We start from the raw sequence: 16,437 nt of genomic DNA, 5'->3' as shown, positions 1-16,437 counted from the left end.
TACAAAAAGCAGCAAAACCTTATTGAAGTCTATAGTTTTTTGAATGTTCAGTTCTACTGAACGGTCTAGCCATCTTTCCAGCCTTCCTGTTTAGAGTTGCTTCTAGGGATATTTTATCATCTTTGCACATTCAGTGGTGCTGGCAGTATCTTGTAGCACTGGTTAAAGATGAAATGTTTGCAGATTTTACTGTTGGTCAGCTGCCTTTTGGAAAAATGACAGAATTGCTTGCTCTCTCCCTTGAAAATATACATAGCCTGTAGGAGGATGTCGCTGAAAAGATGGCTGCTTTCTTTCACTTTCTTTGGGAAGTGCTGCAACTACCTGTCCATGCTCAAATAGTTTGGGTTGTGCTTGTTTGGGTTTTTTTAAATCCCAAATATATACATTTTTGTTGCAATGTGTTATGTGACATTTGCTTAATTCAGTATGGATTTCCTCCCTGCTTCTGAAAAAACAAGATTTAATAGCACTTACAGATCTTTTCTTCATTAGGAAAGTGTTACTGTCCAATATGGAAGGTTACTCTAGATTATCAATCCATATTAGCAGGTTCTATGGCAGAGTTGTGTAGTTGTGCTCAAATTTGGTGGAAAATAGAAGATTTTAGAACTTTAATGTCAAGAGCATTGCTTTGAGTTACTTGGACAATGTTCAGTGTCTATAGGAGACTAGTTCAGAAGGATGAGAAGCCTGTTCTCTTCTGTCATTCAGAGTAAAAACAGGATATAATTTAAGATAATAAAGAAAATTCTAACATGACTTTTCCTTATTGATACCACAAAAATATTGTGTCCTTAGCCTGTGACAATAGACTGATGTTCCATAGTAGAGAGCCCAACCTAAAATTGGGAGAGATAAAGTCTTCAGGAAGTCTAAAAGAAGCTGGGGATAGGGAAGAAGAGAAAAAAAGAAAATCTTATGAAAGATGACTTTATGAAAGAATTAGTTGTAAGTGACATTCTTCACAAGCATGAAATTCTTAAATTGTTTGAAATTGCCAGAGGCTGAAGATTGTGTTTTAATTCAGTTTTTATTACTGATGTGTCAGCTGTTCCTATTTAATAATTTTAGCTATCTGTAATACCTGTTAGAGAGAGCTCTTGCATTTTTCCATTTAATCTGTTTGCTAAATGTTAGTGTGTTTGATTGTGGAAAAGAGTAGTTCATAGCCTCATTAGCACTGTTATGATATGAACAGCAGATTTTGAACACACAATCAATGAGAAAACAACTCATGCTGCATTTGTAACTGCCATCACCTTAGCTGGACTGCAGATGTGATTCCATCTGGCAGTTCCTGCGCTGCTAATGAATAACAGCATTCAAGTCTTGCAGCGTTCTTTGATCAGTAGCTTTTAGGGACATACAAATACTGCTGTACTAGTCCTATGAGCAGGGAAACTGGCATAGGTGAGGTGACAAACCCACAAATCACAGTAAGTCTACATCAGTGCAACACAACAGTGGTAGCAACTTGAGTCTGTGTCCGGTTTTCCCTGTTCACTGCACCACACTACAAAGCCAACCCAGATGGAAATATTTTCCTTGTAACAAAAGACTATATATGTAGGTGAAAAAAACAGCTGCTTTGAAAACTAAAAATTAAATATTTTCAGTAATTATTTGAATAACTGGTGCCTTGAACCTAGAAAGCTTTTAGCTGGTAAAGAATTTCATACTGATCCAACATTAGAAATATGACTTGAAGTTTAAATAGGGGAAAGTTATAGCTCACTTATTAAGAAAAGCAGGTTTGAGTCTTTACATAAAAGTGTGTGTGTGTGTGTACACTTATTATCTTTGAAGACATTACTATCCAAGTAATTAAAAAAAAAAATAATTGTCTCAGGCAACATTTAATCAGTAATTTCATGTTGTTGCATTCCAGATACCAAGTTGTCACAAAGCAGTTTCATGTGTCTTGTCTGTTTTTGGGTTAGGACTTTAGCCAGAGTGATGCTTACGTGGTATTTGAAGTAATTGCTCACAAGAAGGGAGAGATGCTTTTTTTGCCTTACATACCCTCACCTGTGGAAAGACAGCTCTGCCAGTGGGCCCCTGCTCTTGTTGGGATTAAAGATTGGGGATGTGAGATTGCCAGAAACTGATACTGGTGGTTTTCAGGTCAGCTCTTCAGTGGAGACTAATAGAAGGAAACCATTTTTGTCAGCCATTTGAAATATGTTATATTAGGTATTAATATTTAAGATATTTCTCGATATAGTATTATTTAGGGCAGACGTGTACATTATAAAGTACAATTGGGAAACAGTTCTTTCTTTTCATGCTTCTTAATATGCCTAATAAATTCACAGCATGGAGTAACACAGTATTTAAGAAAAAGTGCAGTAGAATCCAGTTGATTATTTATTTGCTGTATCTTTTTATTCTCTTACAATGTGGTGGGTTTTTTTCCCCTCCTTCCTTTTTGGCTTATTTGCAAACTAAAGTCATGAAGCTGCAACATAGATTTAAGTATAAAGTCAGAAGTTGGTTCATTCCAAGCTAGTATAGCCTATCTGGGAATCAGGAGGCTAAATTAAAAATGCAGTTATAAAATGGAATATATTTGGAAGCTTTGTTCTCTTAAACCTGAACCTTCTGTTGACTGACGTTAGATGATCCAGAAGCAGATGCTGCAGCAGCTATTTGTTGATTTAGTTGCTATGGTGACATGATACATTCGTGTACAGCAGGAAGCTCACTGTACGTTGGCTAATTTGATAGGAAGGAAGGCTTGAGGTAGGTATTGCTGACTATATTGTTAATTGATCCTACCTTTCACATCCTGCCTCCACATGCTATGTGGATGCACAGCTATAGAGGAAGGTGAAGGGAGATACTCTGGTGTGGTGTTTAGGTTAAGGTGCCCTGTAAAAAGAAGGGGGAGGCAGTGCTCAACACATCACCGAAGATTACCTCAGTGTTAAGTGAATGGAACAGATTGGAGCAGCCGGAGTGGTGACTGTTGAATCTTCCTTCATCCTTTGTCACTGTGGTAGCACCAGTTGAATGAGAGAAATAAAAGGATGCGAGCAACAGTAAGTTAAAGTGCTAAGGCTTTTGAAATGGATTATGAGATAAAGCATGTCACTAATTAACATCTTGATTGAAGCTATTAGTGGAGAAAAGTGTAATTGTTCTGAATATGTGCCCTAATGACAGAGCATAAATGTGGCTGTACCTGGAAGTTGTGTTGTATTATAATCACCCTTTTCCAGAAATACACCGTTTTTAAATCCTGTTGCAGACAGACTGTTAAAGATACAGTGTAAATCTTACAAAGGTCTTGGGTGTACCCATCTCTTAACAGGTTTAGTTGAGTGGTTTTAAAAAAATTAAAGTCAGAATAACCAAAAGCATTAGCTACAGTGTTTTCCCTAAATTTGTAAAATGTTCAAAAATCAATTTACCTTTGTCTTTTTGGCTAAAAATACTTGTCATCATTACTGCTGGGCTAATTTCAGTTGCAGTATTTTTAGACAAACCACTGCTGTCTTTTTTATGTTGATGTAAATCACTAGTGTATTTAGAAATACAATTTTCGTAAAATCTTTCCATTATTTGTGATTTTTACTGGCCATCATTTGCTACTGACTCAGCACCTATAACAATATAATGCTAAATATAGATGTTTTCAAATTAGTAAGAAACAAAACAACAAAAAAAACCCACCAACCTCAACTCTGAAGCTTTTGTCTCTTTTCTAATAAATCATCTCAGAAAATAACATTTTTTCTGGCAGTATAGAAACAGACTGTGGTTTGATTATCTTTATACAGTTTCAGAGGTCCTGAGAAAATGTTTTGGAACACTTTACCCTCTTGGTTTCTAGGAAGTTTGTTTGGATGAAAAAAACAAAACACCTTACAGCCCCAAAAACTACACACATCCCCCCAAGACCACTCCAGGATGAGAGAAAAACTGACCTATGTGTTTCAGTAGTACTGTTTTGTTCCGATTTTTAATCTTTATTGTACAGGAAGTCTCTTTCTATGTCATTTCATTTAAGTATGCTTTAACCACAGCTGTAATATAACATACTTCTATTTATATTAATAATTATTTAAGCAGTGGATAACATCAATGTAACACATCCTAGCTTTTTTCCCCACATATTCTCCTTGCTTTCTTAATTCCACACATTTTTCAGTATTTTAATATATATGCCAAGCTATGAATTGGCTTTGCTGCTAAAGGATCGCTGCTTTTTTTTTTTTTTTTTATGATGTATGTATTGGTAGATCTTTCAGTGTTCTTGTTATGTATGTTCAGAGGCTTTTAACTCAGTTGGAAAATTTGTCCCAGATTTCACTCATTCTGGTGAACTATGGAAATTTAACAAGCGTAACTAACTTATTTTAGAGGAAGATACCAAGTAACCCCTTCAGTTCCTCTCCCCTTCAGTGAGAGGTGGGAGATGGCTGGGAAGAGAGAAGGATTCCAAATATCCTTTTACACAGAAATTCAATCAAGTTCCTTTGGTTTTCTTGCCTCAGTAGCAGTAGACAGTGCTAGCCTGAGGATAGAACTGAGTGCCAGTTCTCACATGGGTTTATCCCGCAACTACACACATGACACTAAGTATTGAATGCATTTTGGCTTCTTTAGCCTCAATTCAGATTAAAAAACTAAACCTTTTTCTTTTTCACATCAGAAGGCTAATAGTCCTTGATACTGAAGGTTGCATTTGAGAGCTAAGACACATTGGAGAGGCAGAGAGAGCTTGATATGTATAGATTTTTCTTTAATATTTCTCTTGTATCCCAATAACTTTAAGATGATCAGTCTTTCAGGTATTAGGAAAACAAAATATTTTAAAATCATGTTGTATGTTCAGTAGCTAATAACTTCTACAGTCAAGTAAGCTTTTAAGCATAAAAACGTTTATTTGGGTAATGCAGTTTACCTGCTACAAAATAATTGACAATGTGTCTGTGAATACCAAACTTGTAAACCAAATTTTACTGTATCTGAATTGAGTCTCTTGATATTTGTGCTGGCTTAGAAGAGTTGGAAACATTTCAGTCAGTCCTGTCCTTTTATAGAAAGACAGGTATTATTTGAACTGTGGCTGTAAGATGTATAATACTTACATCATCCTTATGTGATAAGGTTAAGCTAGACTGTCTTCCATAAACATTATTCAAATCTGATCTGCAAACATTTCCTCAAATTAGATAGATCTTCATACCTTTATGGGGTAGGGTGGAGGAGGAAGTTAGCAACTGTCTTAATTCTGGATTTGTTTTGTGCATACGTGAAAGATCATCTAGTATACTTCTAGGCACAATCATTTGTTGTTTAGGTGTTGGTGGTGGGTTTTTTTTACTTCAAACTAAATTTAGACTTGTAGAACCTAAAGAATAAATTAAAAATATTATTTCTCTATATATGTTACATTAGCAATAATATTTTTCATATGTAGTTTTTTTCAAATAAATCTTTTGCCTTACAGAGCCACTGCATATATGTATTTGATAGAAGTGGCAAAATATGTTTGAGGCACTTTTTTTTTGGCTGGCTGTATCGTGTGTTTGTGTATTGGGGATTGAGCCTTGGTTCTGTATTTTAGCCTCTGCATTTTATTCAGAGAGTTGCTTTTGCACGTGTAGAATGGTGAGCAAAAGAAGAAATATGTGTCAAACTTTCTATGAGGCATATTTTATTAAGTTAGTTTATAGAGCTCATTGACTTATTTCCGGTTTCTTTAAATTGTTTTTTTCCACCCCGCATGTAGGGACATAAATACTGTGGACTTTTAATTGTATTTACAGTTTCTGCTGTGGAAAGATGTTGCCTTAAAATGAAGTAACATATTGGAGGATTAGTTCTAAACTTTTTTTCCTGCTGTGTAAGTCATCTAAAACCCTCATCAGGATTAATCCAATTTTCCTATTGGTACTTCACAATAATGTCCATAGTTGTGGTTTTTTTTTTTTGTCTTGCTTACTAATCGCCTGATGGAGAAGAGTCATTAATTGTGCAAGCGTATTTATAGTTTTTCTTTTTTTTTTCTTGTGACTGAGAGAACATGGGGAAAACTTTTCCCTGCTCCTTGTAATGTAAATGCACATTTGTGAAGCCACAAGTCTGATGCTGCCTTTCTTTCCCATCAGCTAGCTGAAATTATCTGGAGTCTAGCAATCTGCTGATACATCACTACTTCTTTTTAGTAGGACAGAAGTGGAAGTAGAAGTGTGGATCTTATGAATGACGAGTCGTTTGTAATTGTTATTTCAGTGGAGTTAATGGGCTTTTTGGCCTCAATTACAGAATCATAGAATCATAGATTTGTTTAGATTAGTGTGCAAAGGAGCATATTCAAAGGATTAGTTGACTGTGTATTTTAAATTCCATTTTGTGCCTCACTGTGCTTCAATGAAGAAATATCTTAACCTGCATATTTGTCTGGCATAAGCAAATTGTTAGTCTGCTTAAAGTATTCTGTATCCATAAGTACAGGGATTTGTAAGATATAAATCAGCTATGTTTTGTATCATTGCCATTCTGCCTTTAAAAGACGTTCTGTGACCATCTTGGTGGAGCAAAATATCTCTAAGAATCTTATTTTGGCTTCTGCAGCTTCTTCTTTGTGCTGATAAAAGTTACTTCTGGACCTTTCTGAAGATACGTGTTAGACAATTGGCCTTAAGTTTTCCCTTTTTTGGAGCAGGCCTCTGAGTCAAGGTGGCTGCAACTCTCCTTTGCACAGATCTCCCTTCCACCTTTTGGGTTTTGTTTTTGTAGTCTTATAATTATTTTTTTTTCTGACTCCAGCTCAGAGAGTTTAGGCAAACTCATGCACAATAAAAGAGATTAACTGCAGAACATGAACTGGCTCACTTGCCCCCACTAAAGCAGCATCTCAATTGATAAAGTAGAGAAAAAGTACCAAGCTAGATGAATTGCTGACCTGGGCTGTTGACCCAGACCATGACGACATTTGTTGTGTTCTTACTTGGCTTGTGCAGCTGCCTGAGTTTAAACAGCAATTTCAGGAAAAACATATTGAGATTTCTAATATGTGGCATGATTCAGTTCTGCTAGGAAGCTGGTCTTTGCCAATTTGGACTATGTATCTTCAACTGATAGTAGATAAGCAGTGAAGTAAATGTTTTAAAGTCAGGAAAAAAAAGTCAAGTATTCCATGGCAATAAGAGGGTTTAATGAATACTATTCTTTTTTGCAATGCCCTTCTGTGTTTTTAGGATGGATTTTCCTTTCAATATTATGCTAAGAAGAAACCTCTATAATCCATGCCTATTTAATTAAACTACTACAAATCTTGGTAACATTGTATGTTTGATCTGGGTTTATCTTCTAAAATTTCATTTGTGGAATAAATTGAGTACCATTGAAAAGTCTGAAATTTCACCGTTAAAGCTTGGACATCTTTGGCAACTGATGTTTGGGGTATATCAAACATAAGCTATATGGGCAGGTCACTTTGTTTTATTTATGCAAGAACTTTTTTGAAGATAAGTGTAGCTGTACTCTTGTATTGTCAACTTGTATGCTAATTTCTGTAAGGAGATTCTGTACTTTTTTTCATGAGGAACTGTATTGAGGTCATGTGGATCATCATTAAATAACTGTTTAAAAGAAACAATTTATAGTCCCAGTGGTAATCACACAAAGCTAGTTGACCTAATACTCCCTTTTCTTAATAACAATGCCTTTTTATGTTTTGAATTTAATACAAAAATATGTTAAGTCAAAGTTGTGTTATCATTGAGAAATTACACTTTTAAATTTTAGTGGGTTTTTATAGTTGGTTATGCTTTAGAAGTGCTGTAGGATTCTAAAGCCTGGATCTAGGCCTCAGTGTCTTCAGTTTACGTTATTATTCTAAGGACTTTGTGTAAGTCCTTAATTAGTGTTTTGTCAATTTAGAAAGAGAAATAGCATTTGAAAAGTGGCCATGTTAAATGTGCCTCCACTGAGACTGACACATCACAAATTAGTATTTTCAGATTATCACCATTATCCTAGTGGAGCAGGCAATAGAAATCTGGATAGAATCATGCATATTAGCCTTGGGATAGCAAAGCTTTAGCTGCTGTGTGTAAAGCAACAGGTTTTATCACAGGAGGATTGAGGAGAAACTGAACCATCAGATTTTTCCAAAGCTTTTCACTAAGTTCCAGCCAATGAGAATGCCTTGCCCAGAAGAGGAAGAAGAGCAAGGTCTATAATATTCAGTATGAAAGACGAGGGCCTTGGTTTTTGTAAGCCGTTGCTCTAAACCTTGAGGACTTGAGGTCTTTTCTGCCTCATATAGTTTGTACAGTGGAGAACAAGAATATTGAGTTGAAAACTGTACAGACTGACATGTCAGCTGCAGCCAGGATGGTTCATTCCAGGAGTTAGGGCATACTCAGTTAGCCTAAAGACTTGGGCAAATGTGGTTATCCAACCCACAAAGAAGAGATGGAAAGATGTTCTCGTGTAATCCTTCAAAGCTTTTAGGTACTTTTATTCCAGTCTAAATTTTAAGCAAAAACTTTCAATTGTGACAGAGGGGAAAGTAAATAAATGAAATATGTCTTCAAAAAGTTATGTCTGCTTGGGGAGTCTGAAAAATAAATTGTAAAATTTATTTTAAAATAATTGTAAAATTGTAAGAACTCATCCACTCATATGTTGAAGCAGTGGTGGTCAGTGGCAGCCTTTGGCTGCAGTGATCACGAGATGGTGGAGTTCAGGATCCTGTGTGGAAGGAACAGAATACCCAGTAGGACCAGAACCCTGGACTTCCACAGGGCGAACTTTGGCCTCCTCAATCAACTGTTAAGGGAAATCCCATGGGACAGGGTGCTGGAAGATAAAGGGGCTCATGATAGCTGGTCAACATTCAAGGACCACTTCTTGCAAGCACAGGATCAGAGCATCCCAAGGGTTAGGAAATCTAGTAAGGGAGCTAGGAGACCAGCATGGTTAAAAAAGGAACTGCTGGGCAAACTCAAATGGAAAAGGAAAATCGACAGATCGTGGAAGGAGGGGCTGGTCACTTGGGAGGAATATAGGAATGTTGTCAGAGAATGTAGGGAGGCAATTAGGAAAGCTAAGGCCTCCTTGGAACTTAACCTTGCAAGTCAGGTTAAGGATAATAGAAAGAGCTTTTTCAAATACATAGCTAACAAAACTAACACTAGAGGCAATATTGGCCCACTGAGGAATGAGGTGGGAGCCCTGGTGACAGAGGATATAAAGAAGGCAGAGGTGCTGAACACCTTCTTTGCCTCTGTCTTTACTCCTGCAGGATTTCCCCATGAGCCCCAGATTCATATAGCCCCAGAAGTAGTCAAGATAGGTGAGGACATAGTAGATGAGAATTGGGTTAGGGATCAGTTGAGTAATCTGGACGTCCATAAATCAATGGGTCCAGATGGAATGCATCCAAGGGTGCTGAGGGAGCTGGCGGAGGTCATTGCTAGGCCACTCTCCATCATCTTCAGTAAGTCATGGGTAACAGGAGAGGTACCTGAGGACTGGAGGATAGCAAATGTCACTCCAGTCTACAAGAAGGGCAAGAAGGAGGACCCGGGTAACTATAGACCGGTCAGCCTCACCTCCATCCCTGGAAAGGTGATGGAACAACTTATTCTTGTCTCTATCTCTAGGCATATCAAGGACATGGGGCTCATCAAGAGCAGTCAGCATGGTTTTATCAAGGGTAAATCATGTTTGACTAACCTCATAGCCTTCTATGAGGAAATTACTAGGTGGATAGATGATGGTAGAGCGGTAGATGTGGTTTATCTTGATTTCAGTAAAGCATTTGACACCGTCTCCCACAGCATCCTTGTAGATAAGTTGATCAGGTATGGGTTTGGTGATCAGGTAGTGAGGTGGATTAGGAACTGGTTGATGGGAAGGAGTCAGAGAGTTGTAGTCAATGGGGCAGAATCTGGTTGGAGGTGTGTGACTAGTGGAGTCCCTCAGGGGTCGGTACTGGGACCGGTGTTGTTCAACATCTTCATCAACGACCTGGATGAGGGTATAGAATGTACCCTCAGCAAGTTTGCTGATGACACCAAGCTGGGAGGAGTGGCTGACACACCAGAAGGCTGTGCTGCCATTCAGAGAGACTTAGACAGGCTGGAGAGTTGGGCGGGGAGAAACATGATGAAATTCAACAAGGGGAAGTGTAGAGTTTTGCATTTGGGGAAGAACAACACGATGTCCCAGTATAGGTTGGGGGCTGACCTGCTGGAGAGTAGTGTAGGTGAAAGAGACCTGGGGGTCCTGGTAGACAGGAGGATGACCATGAGCCAGCAATGTGCCCTTGTGGCCAAGAAGGCCAATGGCATCCTGGGGTGTATTAGAAAGGGTGTGGTTAGTCGGTCAAGAGAGGTTCTCCTCCCCCTCTATTCTGCATTGGTGAGGCCGCATCTGGAGTATTGTGTCCAGTTCTGGGCCCCTCAGTTCAAGAAGGACAGGGAACTGCTTGAAAGAGTCCAGCGCAGAGCTACTAAGATGATTAAGGGAGTGGAACATCTCCCTTATGAGGAAAGGTTGAGGGAGCTGGGTCTCTTTAGCTTGGAGAAGAGGAGGCTGAGGGGTGACCTCATCAATGTTTACAAATACGTAAGGGGTGAGTGTCAGGGAGATGGAGTTAGGCTCTTCTCAGTGATGACCAGTGATAGGACAAGGGGTAATGGGTGTAAATTGGAGCATAGGAGGTTCAAGGTGAATATCCGAAAATTTTTTTTTACTGTAAGAGTGACAGAGCACTGGAACAGGCTGCCCAGGGAGGTTGTGGAGTCTCCTTCACTGGAGACATTCAAAACCCACCTGGATGCGTTCCTATGTGATGTACTCTAGGTGACCCTGCTCTGGCGGGGGAGTTGGACTAGATGATCTTTCGAGGTCCCTTCCAACCCCTAGGATTCTATGATTCTATGATATTTCTCTCATTCGTCACGTTCTGAAGGTGATAGCCAGTTTTTAAAATGCTATCTGCAATCACTTGACAATAAATTCTGGCAATACTGTATTTTCTAAAGACCTGTAAGTCTTATTTGACTAAATTCATGTCTAAAATTCTCTTGTTTCTAAGCTTAGGTTATATTATGAATGCTAACTCTTACTAAATTTTGTATTCAGACATACTTTAGAAGATCTGAAGAATTTATTAGCAAGATCAAGTGTTAATAGTTATATAATTCATTGTGGTTTTTTTTCTGAAGAGCCTAAAACTTCTGGAGATGTCTTTCTCCACTAACAGCCTTGTACCACATGAAATAACTTAAAGAAGTATTTTTAAAGTATGTGCTGACCTGACTTGAACCATTATGGAATCACACGGCCAAAGTTTGAAAATGTGAATCTCATCAAAGTTGCAGCTATGTTAGGGTAGAACTTGCCATCTTTTCATTATTTCTTACAGTTGCTCAACCAGAGGCAGAAGAATTTGTATGATTTCTGCCTTTTTTCTCACCCTTTCCTGGTCACTCTGGTATTCCCAAAATGAGTAACACTCAAGCTTCATGTTTTTTTTATTTTGGGGGGTGGGGGGGGGTGTTGTTATTTTTTTGTGGGTTTGTTTGTTTGTTTGCTTGTTTTTAAACAGGACCAATTTTATTTTCATTTAGCATTTAACAGAGTATCTTTTTGGCCATAATATTGAAGCATTGTGCATATAAAGATCTGTCTCTCTCTGATTCACACCAGGAGAAGGATATACACTTTTATTTAGACATGTCCAAACAAGACTGAAGAAAGATGTTTCCAAAAAAGAAATTACTAAATGCACCTGCTCTTATGTTTGTTTTTGTTTTTTTTTCCTTTTTAGCTTGGTTCCTCATGCTCACAAACTTTTTCTTGCACAGAAAGGCAGGTTTCAACTGAGAATAGAGAAGTCTAAAATAATAACAGGCTTCTGCTTTGGTACATGTCAGACTTCCTCTGTTTATTTTGGTTGATAAGTGTGCTTTGCTATCAATTCTGCATTGCTTGGGTTTACAAAATTAGGATAAACATCTTTCCACAAATAAAACCATACATATTGTTTCATTCTGTGTGTCCAGTGCACTTATTTTGTCATGATTCTAATAATGTTTTTTTCATTAATGAATGTACAAACACGCTGACATCATGTAAAGAAGGAAATGACACAGTATTTACCTTATGTTGAAAACTGTTTGCCAAGTGGTTATGATGAAAATTCAAACACTGGGAGTTCTAGGCTTCCTTCTGAAGCTTTATGTAATGGTTTGATTAATGTTAAAGTTAATGTAATTTGTTGAAATAATTTAAGCTGTACAAATAGCTTGTTAATGATACTAATGAGTCAAGAAAAAAACTGTGCAGGTACTGTTTTAATCAGTTGTTCTTCTCTCCTTGATTCTTTGAAGAACGTTTGTTTAAAAATATCTGTGCTTGTTCTTGCTCTTATCTCGTTTTCTCTGTGGGATGAAGGAAGCAAGCAGTGTGAAGAGAAAAATAATGTGTTTACTAACCAGAAAAAAAAAAAACAAAACTTGTTTTTTCCCAATAACACTTTTTTTTTTTTTTTGCACATACCAGACTTCTGTGACATATTCCTGTGTAATGGTTGTAAACACTCTTTTATTTTTAAGGTTATTCTTGTGCAAGTTAATCCAGGGGAAGCATTTACAATAAGAAGAGAAGATGGACAATTTCAGTGCATTACAGGTAAAGCTGATAAACTTATTTTAATATTTCCTGTGTCTGCATCAGGATAAATAAAAGGCTAATTGTGGTGTTGAAAGTAAAAGACTGATGGAAATTATTTTAAACACAAGAGCAGTTTAAAGACCTAAAATATTAAGTACTAAGGATCATTGGATTTAGACTTCACTACCATAAAGTACTTTTTTGTTGTATTAGATGAAGTTAAATTTCTTGAGAAGGGAACATTTTCAGTTTGCAAAGCAAATGGGGAAGTGCTGTTGTCGCAACTTTTGACTAACCTCATTTATTACACAGACTTTAAGTTAAAAGATACAGTTGCTAGTTTGATTTATGTTTTTTTATGCTTTGCTGTCATGTGCCATTGTTTGCCTATCCCAACAGTAGATGTCTGTTCCCCCACTACTAGTTTTTCATTATCTCTAGAGGCCAAATTGTGTCCTTTCTGAGTTCTAGCAAGTGCAGCTTCAAAATACAAACGCTTCATTTCAGCATAGGATCCCTGTGTGCAATGGTGAATTTGGATGTTATTTTCTATTCTGAATGAAAATAGCCACCAGTTAAGCCTATCTACAGCTGCAGGAAATAAGCAGTCAGATATTGCTGCTCTTTAGAATATCCACATATTCAGCTATGGGGTCACTTTTGTTAACTTCTGGACCAATGAATCCTACCTTCTCTTTTTCTGGATATTGGCCCAACTTCAACAGATACTGTTCTGGGAATAGCAAGTATTTTCCAGCTCCTTCACCTCTCTCTCCAGTTTGGGAAGAGACAAAGAGTTTGGTTTCCAGTCTCATATGCTTGTTCTTTGGCTGCAAAATAACTGATTAAATGGAGGCCTTGTATTGTAATTAGGTTTACATGTCCATTAGCACAATTTTTCAAAACTTTGTGCTGGTTGCATGGTATTGTCACTTCTTTTGAGTCACAGATGGATCAATGTTGCATCTCACAGTTCTACAGGGTTTATCTGAAACACAGCTGTGTAATAATTACTTAGCAATATCTGAGAGGAACATAGTGATTTTTGCCTTGCCATTTAAGTTAAAGAACAGATAAGATGTAGTTTACTTCTGCTGCAAAAAATACTGAGAGTGGCATGCATTGCATTTTTTGTTTTAATTTTGATTTATCAGGTGAGCTTCCGGGGATGGAGGGATGAATTGACACTTCCCTTGCATGACTATCTTGAAAGCAGGAAGAGTGTGATGAACTGCAAAAATATTGTGATCATATCTTTATAGATAGAGTTCTAACCTTTCATGGCATAGCTTTTATCCTTTCCTGGTCTCTCTTGCTTCCCAAGTACGCAGCTCACTATTGTGATTTGATTCAGCTGCTGATTCCTTCATGCCTTAAAAATGAAAGTGAGCATGAGCTGTTAGTAGACAATTGTTCCTGGGTCTTACTAATTGTAAGCTCATGGAGGGTTTTTACAACTTTCTTGAAAAGTGGCACTGGCATCTAGGAACCTATGTCTCAAATCAGTTCCACAGCTTTTGCAAACTTTCTGTTACATAGACATTCTCCTTGTCCTTCCCCTTTCTGGGGCCTGAAAATACAGCTTCCATTTGGTAGCAAAACAGAAGAGCATAGGGGTTTTTCATATCTGTATATTCACTAACCTTAGAATAGAGTCTGAAATGCACATGATCTTATGAATGTTTATTTTCTGGTCTATTCTTGCCAGTCCTGAGACATTTCTGTGTTTTATGAGTGCTATGCCAATGAATCTTTCTACTTTGGGGCTTGTTGGATCTGTTTGGCTTAAAGAAGAAATCCCATTAGTCATTGATGCTGTACCTTTTTCATGGTATGTATTGCAACTAATGAGGAATGTCAGTGTTCCTGTTTTCTGTGTGTAGTAAAGGGAACAATTTCAGATGGTGTACACTGTAGAAAGTAAATAGGTATTGGTGGTACTTTTTTGCTCTGCCACAACTTCTCAAACATAGTTTGGTTTTGACTTGGCCAGAAGATGGATGACAAGTTTGCAAAATGGGTTGCAGCCACAGGAGACTATTGCATTGACTCTAAAGAAAGCAAGCTTGCATCAATTCCCTCTTCTTTTCTTCACTGCAAGCAAGCACTCAGTTAATAGGTCAAATCAAAGTTAAAGATGTGGAAATACATAATGAGTATGGTTTGGAGGAAAACATATAAACATGCAGAGATTATTATTTTTTAAAAAGGCATGAAGAAGGCAAAGATGGCAAAATTCAGTGGAGATGCAATCAGTGGGAATTTAATTTAGTCATTACAATGTTTCTTAGTACTTTTTTTTCAGTCTCAGTTTTTTCCTATAAATATTTACCCAACTTTATTGTCTTTTCTGACTGGATTGACTTAAAAGCCTCTGTGAAGAATGCATATTCAACTTTTTCTGTGATGTACTGTGTAAAAAAAGGTAGTATAACGTACATTACAAAGGTGTATCTGTGTACTGTTTTGCAAACCAGAGCATGTCTTGCTCACAGAACACCTGTAATTGTATACAACAAATACATTGCATATTGCAATTATTATGTTTTTGTCTTGTATCACACTTAGTAGAAGCAAAGATTTTTAATGAAATTCATTTAATACTTTATTACAAGGATTTCATGATCCCTTTACAAACCATGGTTTGTAAAGCTTACATGTATGATTCACAACAGTTATTTGTGATAGAATGGTAAGTGATCACCAAACTGTATCTTCATGTCTGATATTTCCTTTCTAGAATGAGCTGGTTCTGAGAACTTAATTTACTTGATATTTTGTGGGATGTTCAATATTCTAAAAATAACAAGGACTTCAGTTTGACGTTGAATATAGTACCTTTTTTTTTTAAAGGAGTATATTGGGGGTTGGGCTAGATTATCTTTCGAGGTCCCTTCCAACCCCTAGGATTCTGTGATTCTGTGATATATTTTTCAAGGACCATCTTTCTAATGTCTGTAATTTAATTTACACAAGTGGTGGCTAACAAATATGTTGTCTCTTTGGAGTGAAGTCTTACTAAAAGATATCCATGGAAAAAGATAAATAATTTGAGCTTACAAAGAATCTGGAATGTTACACATTGACCAGTTTGAAGACAATAAAATGTAAATTCAGTTTCTTGCTAGGCAATTTTCATGGGCATATGTTTAAATTGAAATTATGTAAATATAATATGAAAATGAAAGAAAATAAGTTGAGAGGTAGTGAGCTGCTTCTGGATGGATCCCCAATAGAAGAGCAGATACAGTAGTTTGGGTGGTTTGGCAAGTCACTGTTCCTTGGATAATTCTAGGGCTCTCTTGTACTTTTTTGCTGGTCATTTCACCTTGAGACTGTGCTGTCTGCTGAAGTCAGTGTGGATTGTTTATAAATCTGACCACCATGGTAATTTTATTTTCTTGCATCATATCCCTGTCCATTGCAAACACTGAGATGCTCCATAAGTCTTTGTACTACTCTTACCATGGTCATCTTCACAAATCAAATATAACTATCCTTACTTTGGATGCCCTGTGCATAGGGTAGAGCTCAACCTGAAAACAAGTCAGTGTCTCTCCAGGAGAAAGGAGAGATGTGAATAAAGTGATGATTTTAGAGCTGTCCTTGAATCAATTTAAGTGAAAACTTAAAGTACCCATTTCTGAAGAACTACGCCATGCTTTTACTGTGAGCTAAGCTTCTGAAATAAATGCTGTATTTATACCCAGGTCTATGTACTGACTTACAGTCTGTTTGCTGGTAAAACTCTTGTAGGTGATCTGTAAAGCTTTGACTGATTTGAAATGA

General features: G+C 37.2%; 1 protein-coding gene across 3 annotated transcripts in view; it reads left to right on the top strand.

The window, feature by feature from the left end:
- FNDC3A (fibronectin type III domain containing 3A) overlaps nt 1-16,437 on the top strand; it is a 121,767-nt gene that overhangs the window by 33,589 nt on the left and 71,741 nt on the right. For 2 of the 3 annotated variants that reach the window (XM_051634781.1, XM_051634789.1), the window contains exon 3: nt 12,591-12,666. The exons of the other annotated variant lie outside the window; for it this stretch is intronic. In XM_051634781.1, the coding sequence (XP_051490741.1) occupies nt 12,591-12,666 (76 nt within the window). The remainder of the gene's footprint in view (nt 1-12,590; nt 12,667-16,437) is intronic. 3 annotated transcript variants of the gene reach the window in all.

Source organism: Apus apus, chromosome 1, assembly GCF_020740795.1.
Source record: "Apus apus isolate bApuApu2 chromosome 1, bApuApu2.pri.cur, whole genome shotgun sequence".
In the NCBI taxonomy this organism is placed as follows: domain Eukaryota; kingdom Metazoa; phylum Chordata; class Aves; order Apodiformes; family Apodidae; genus Apus; species Apus apus.
The sequence above is the reverse complement of the archived record's forward strand: the minus strand, read 5'-3'. Positions and strand labels throughout refer to the sequence as shown.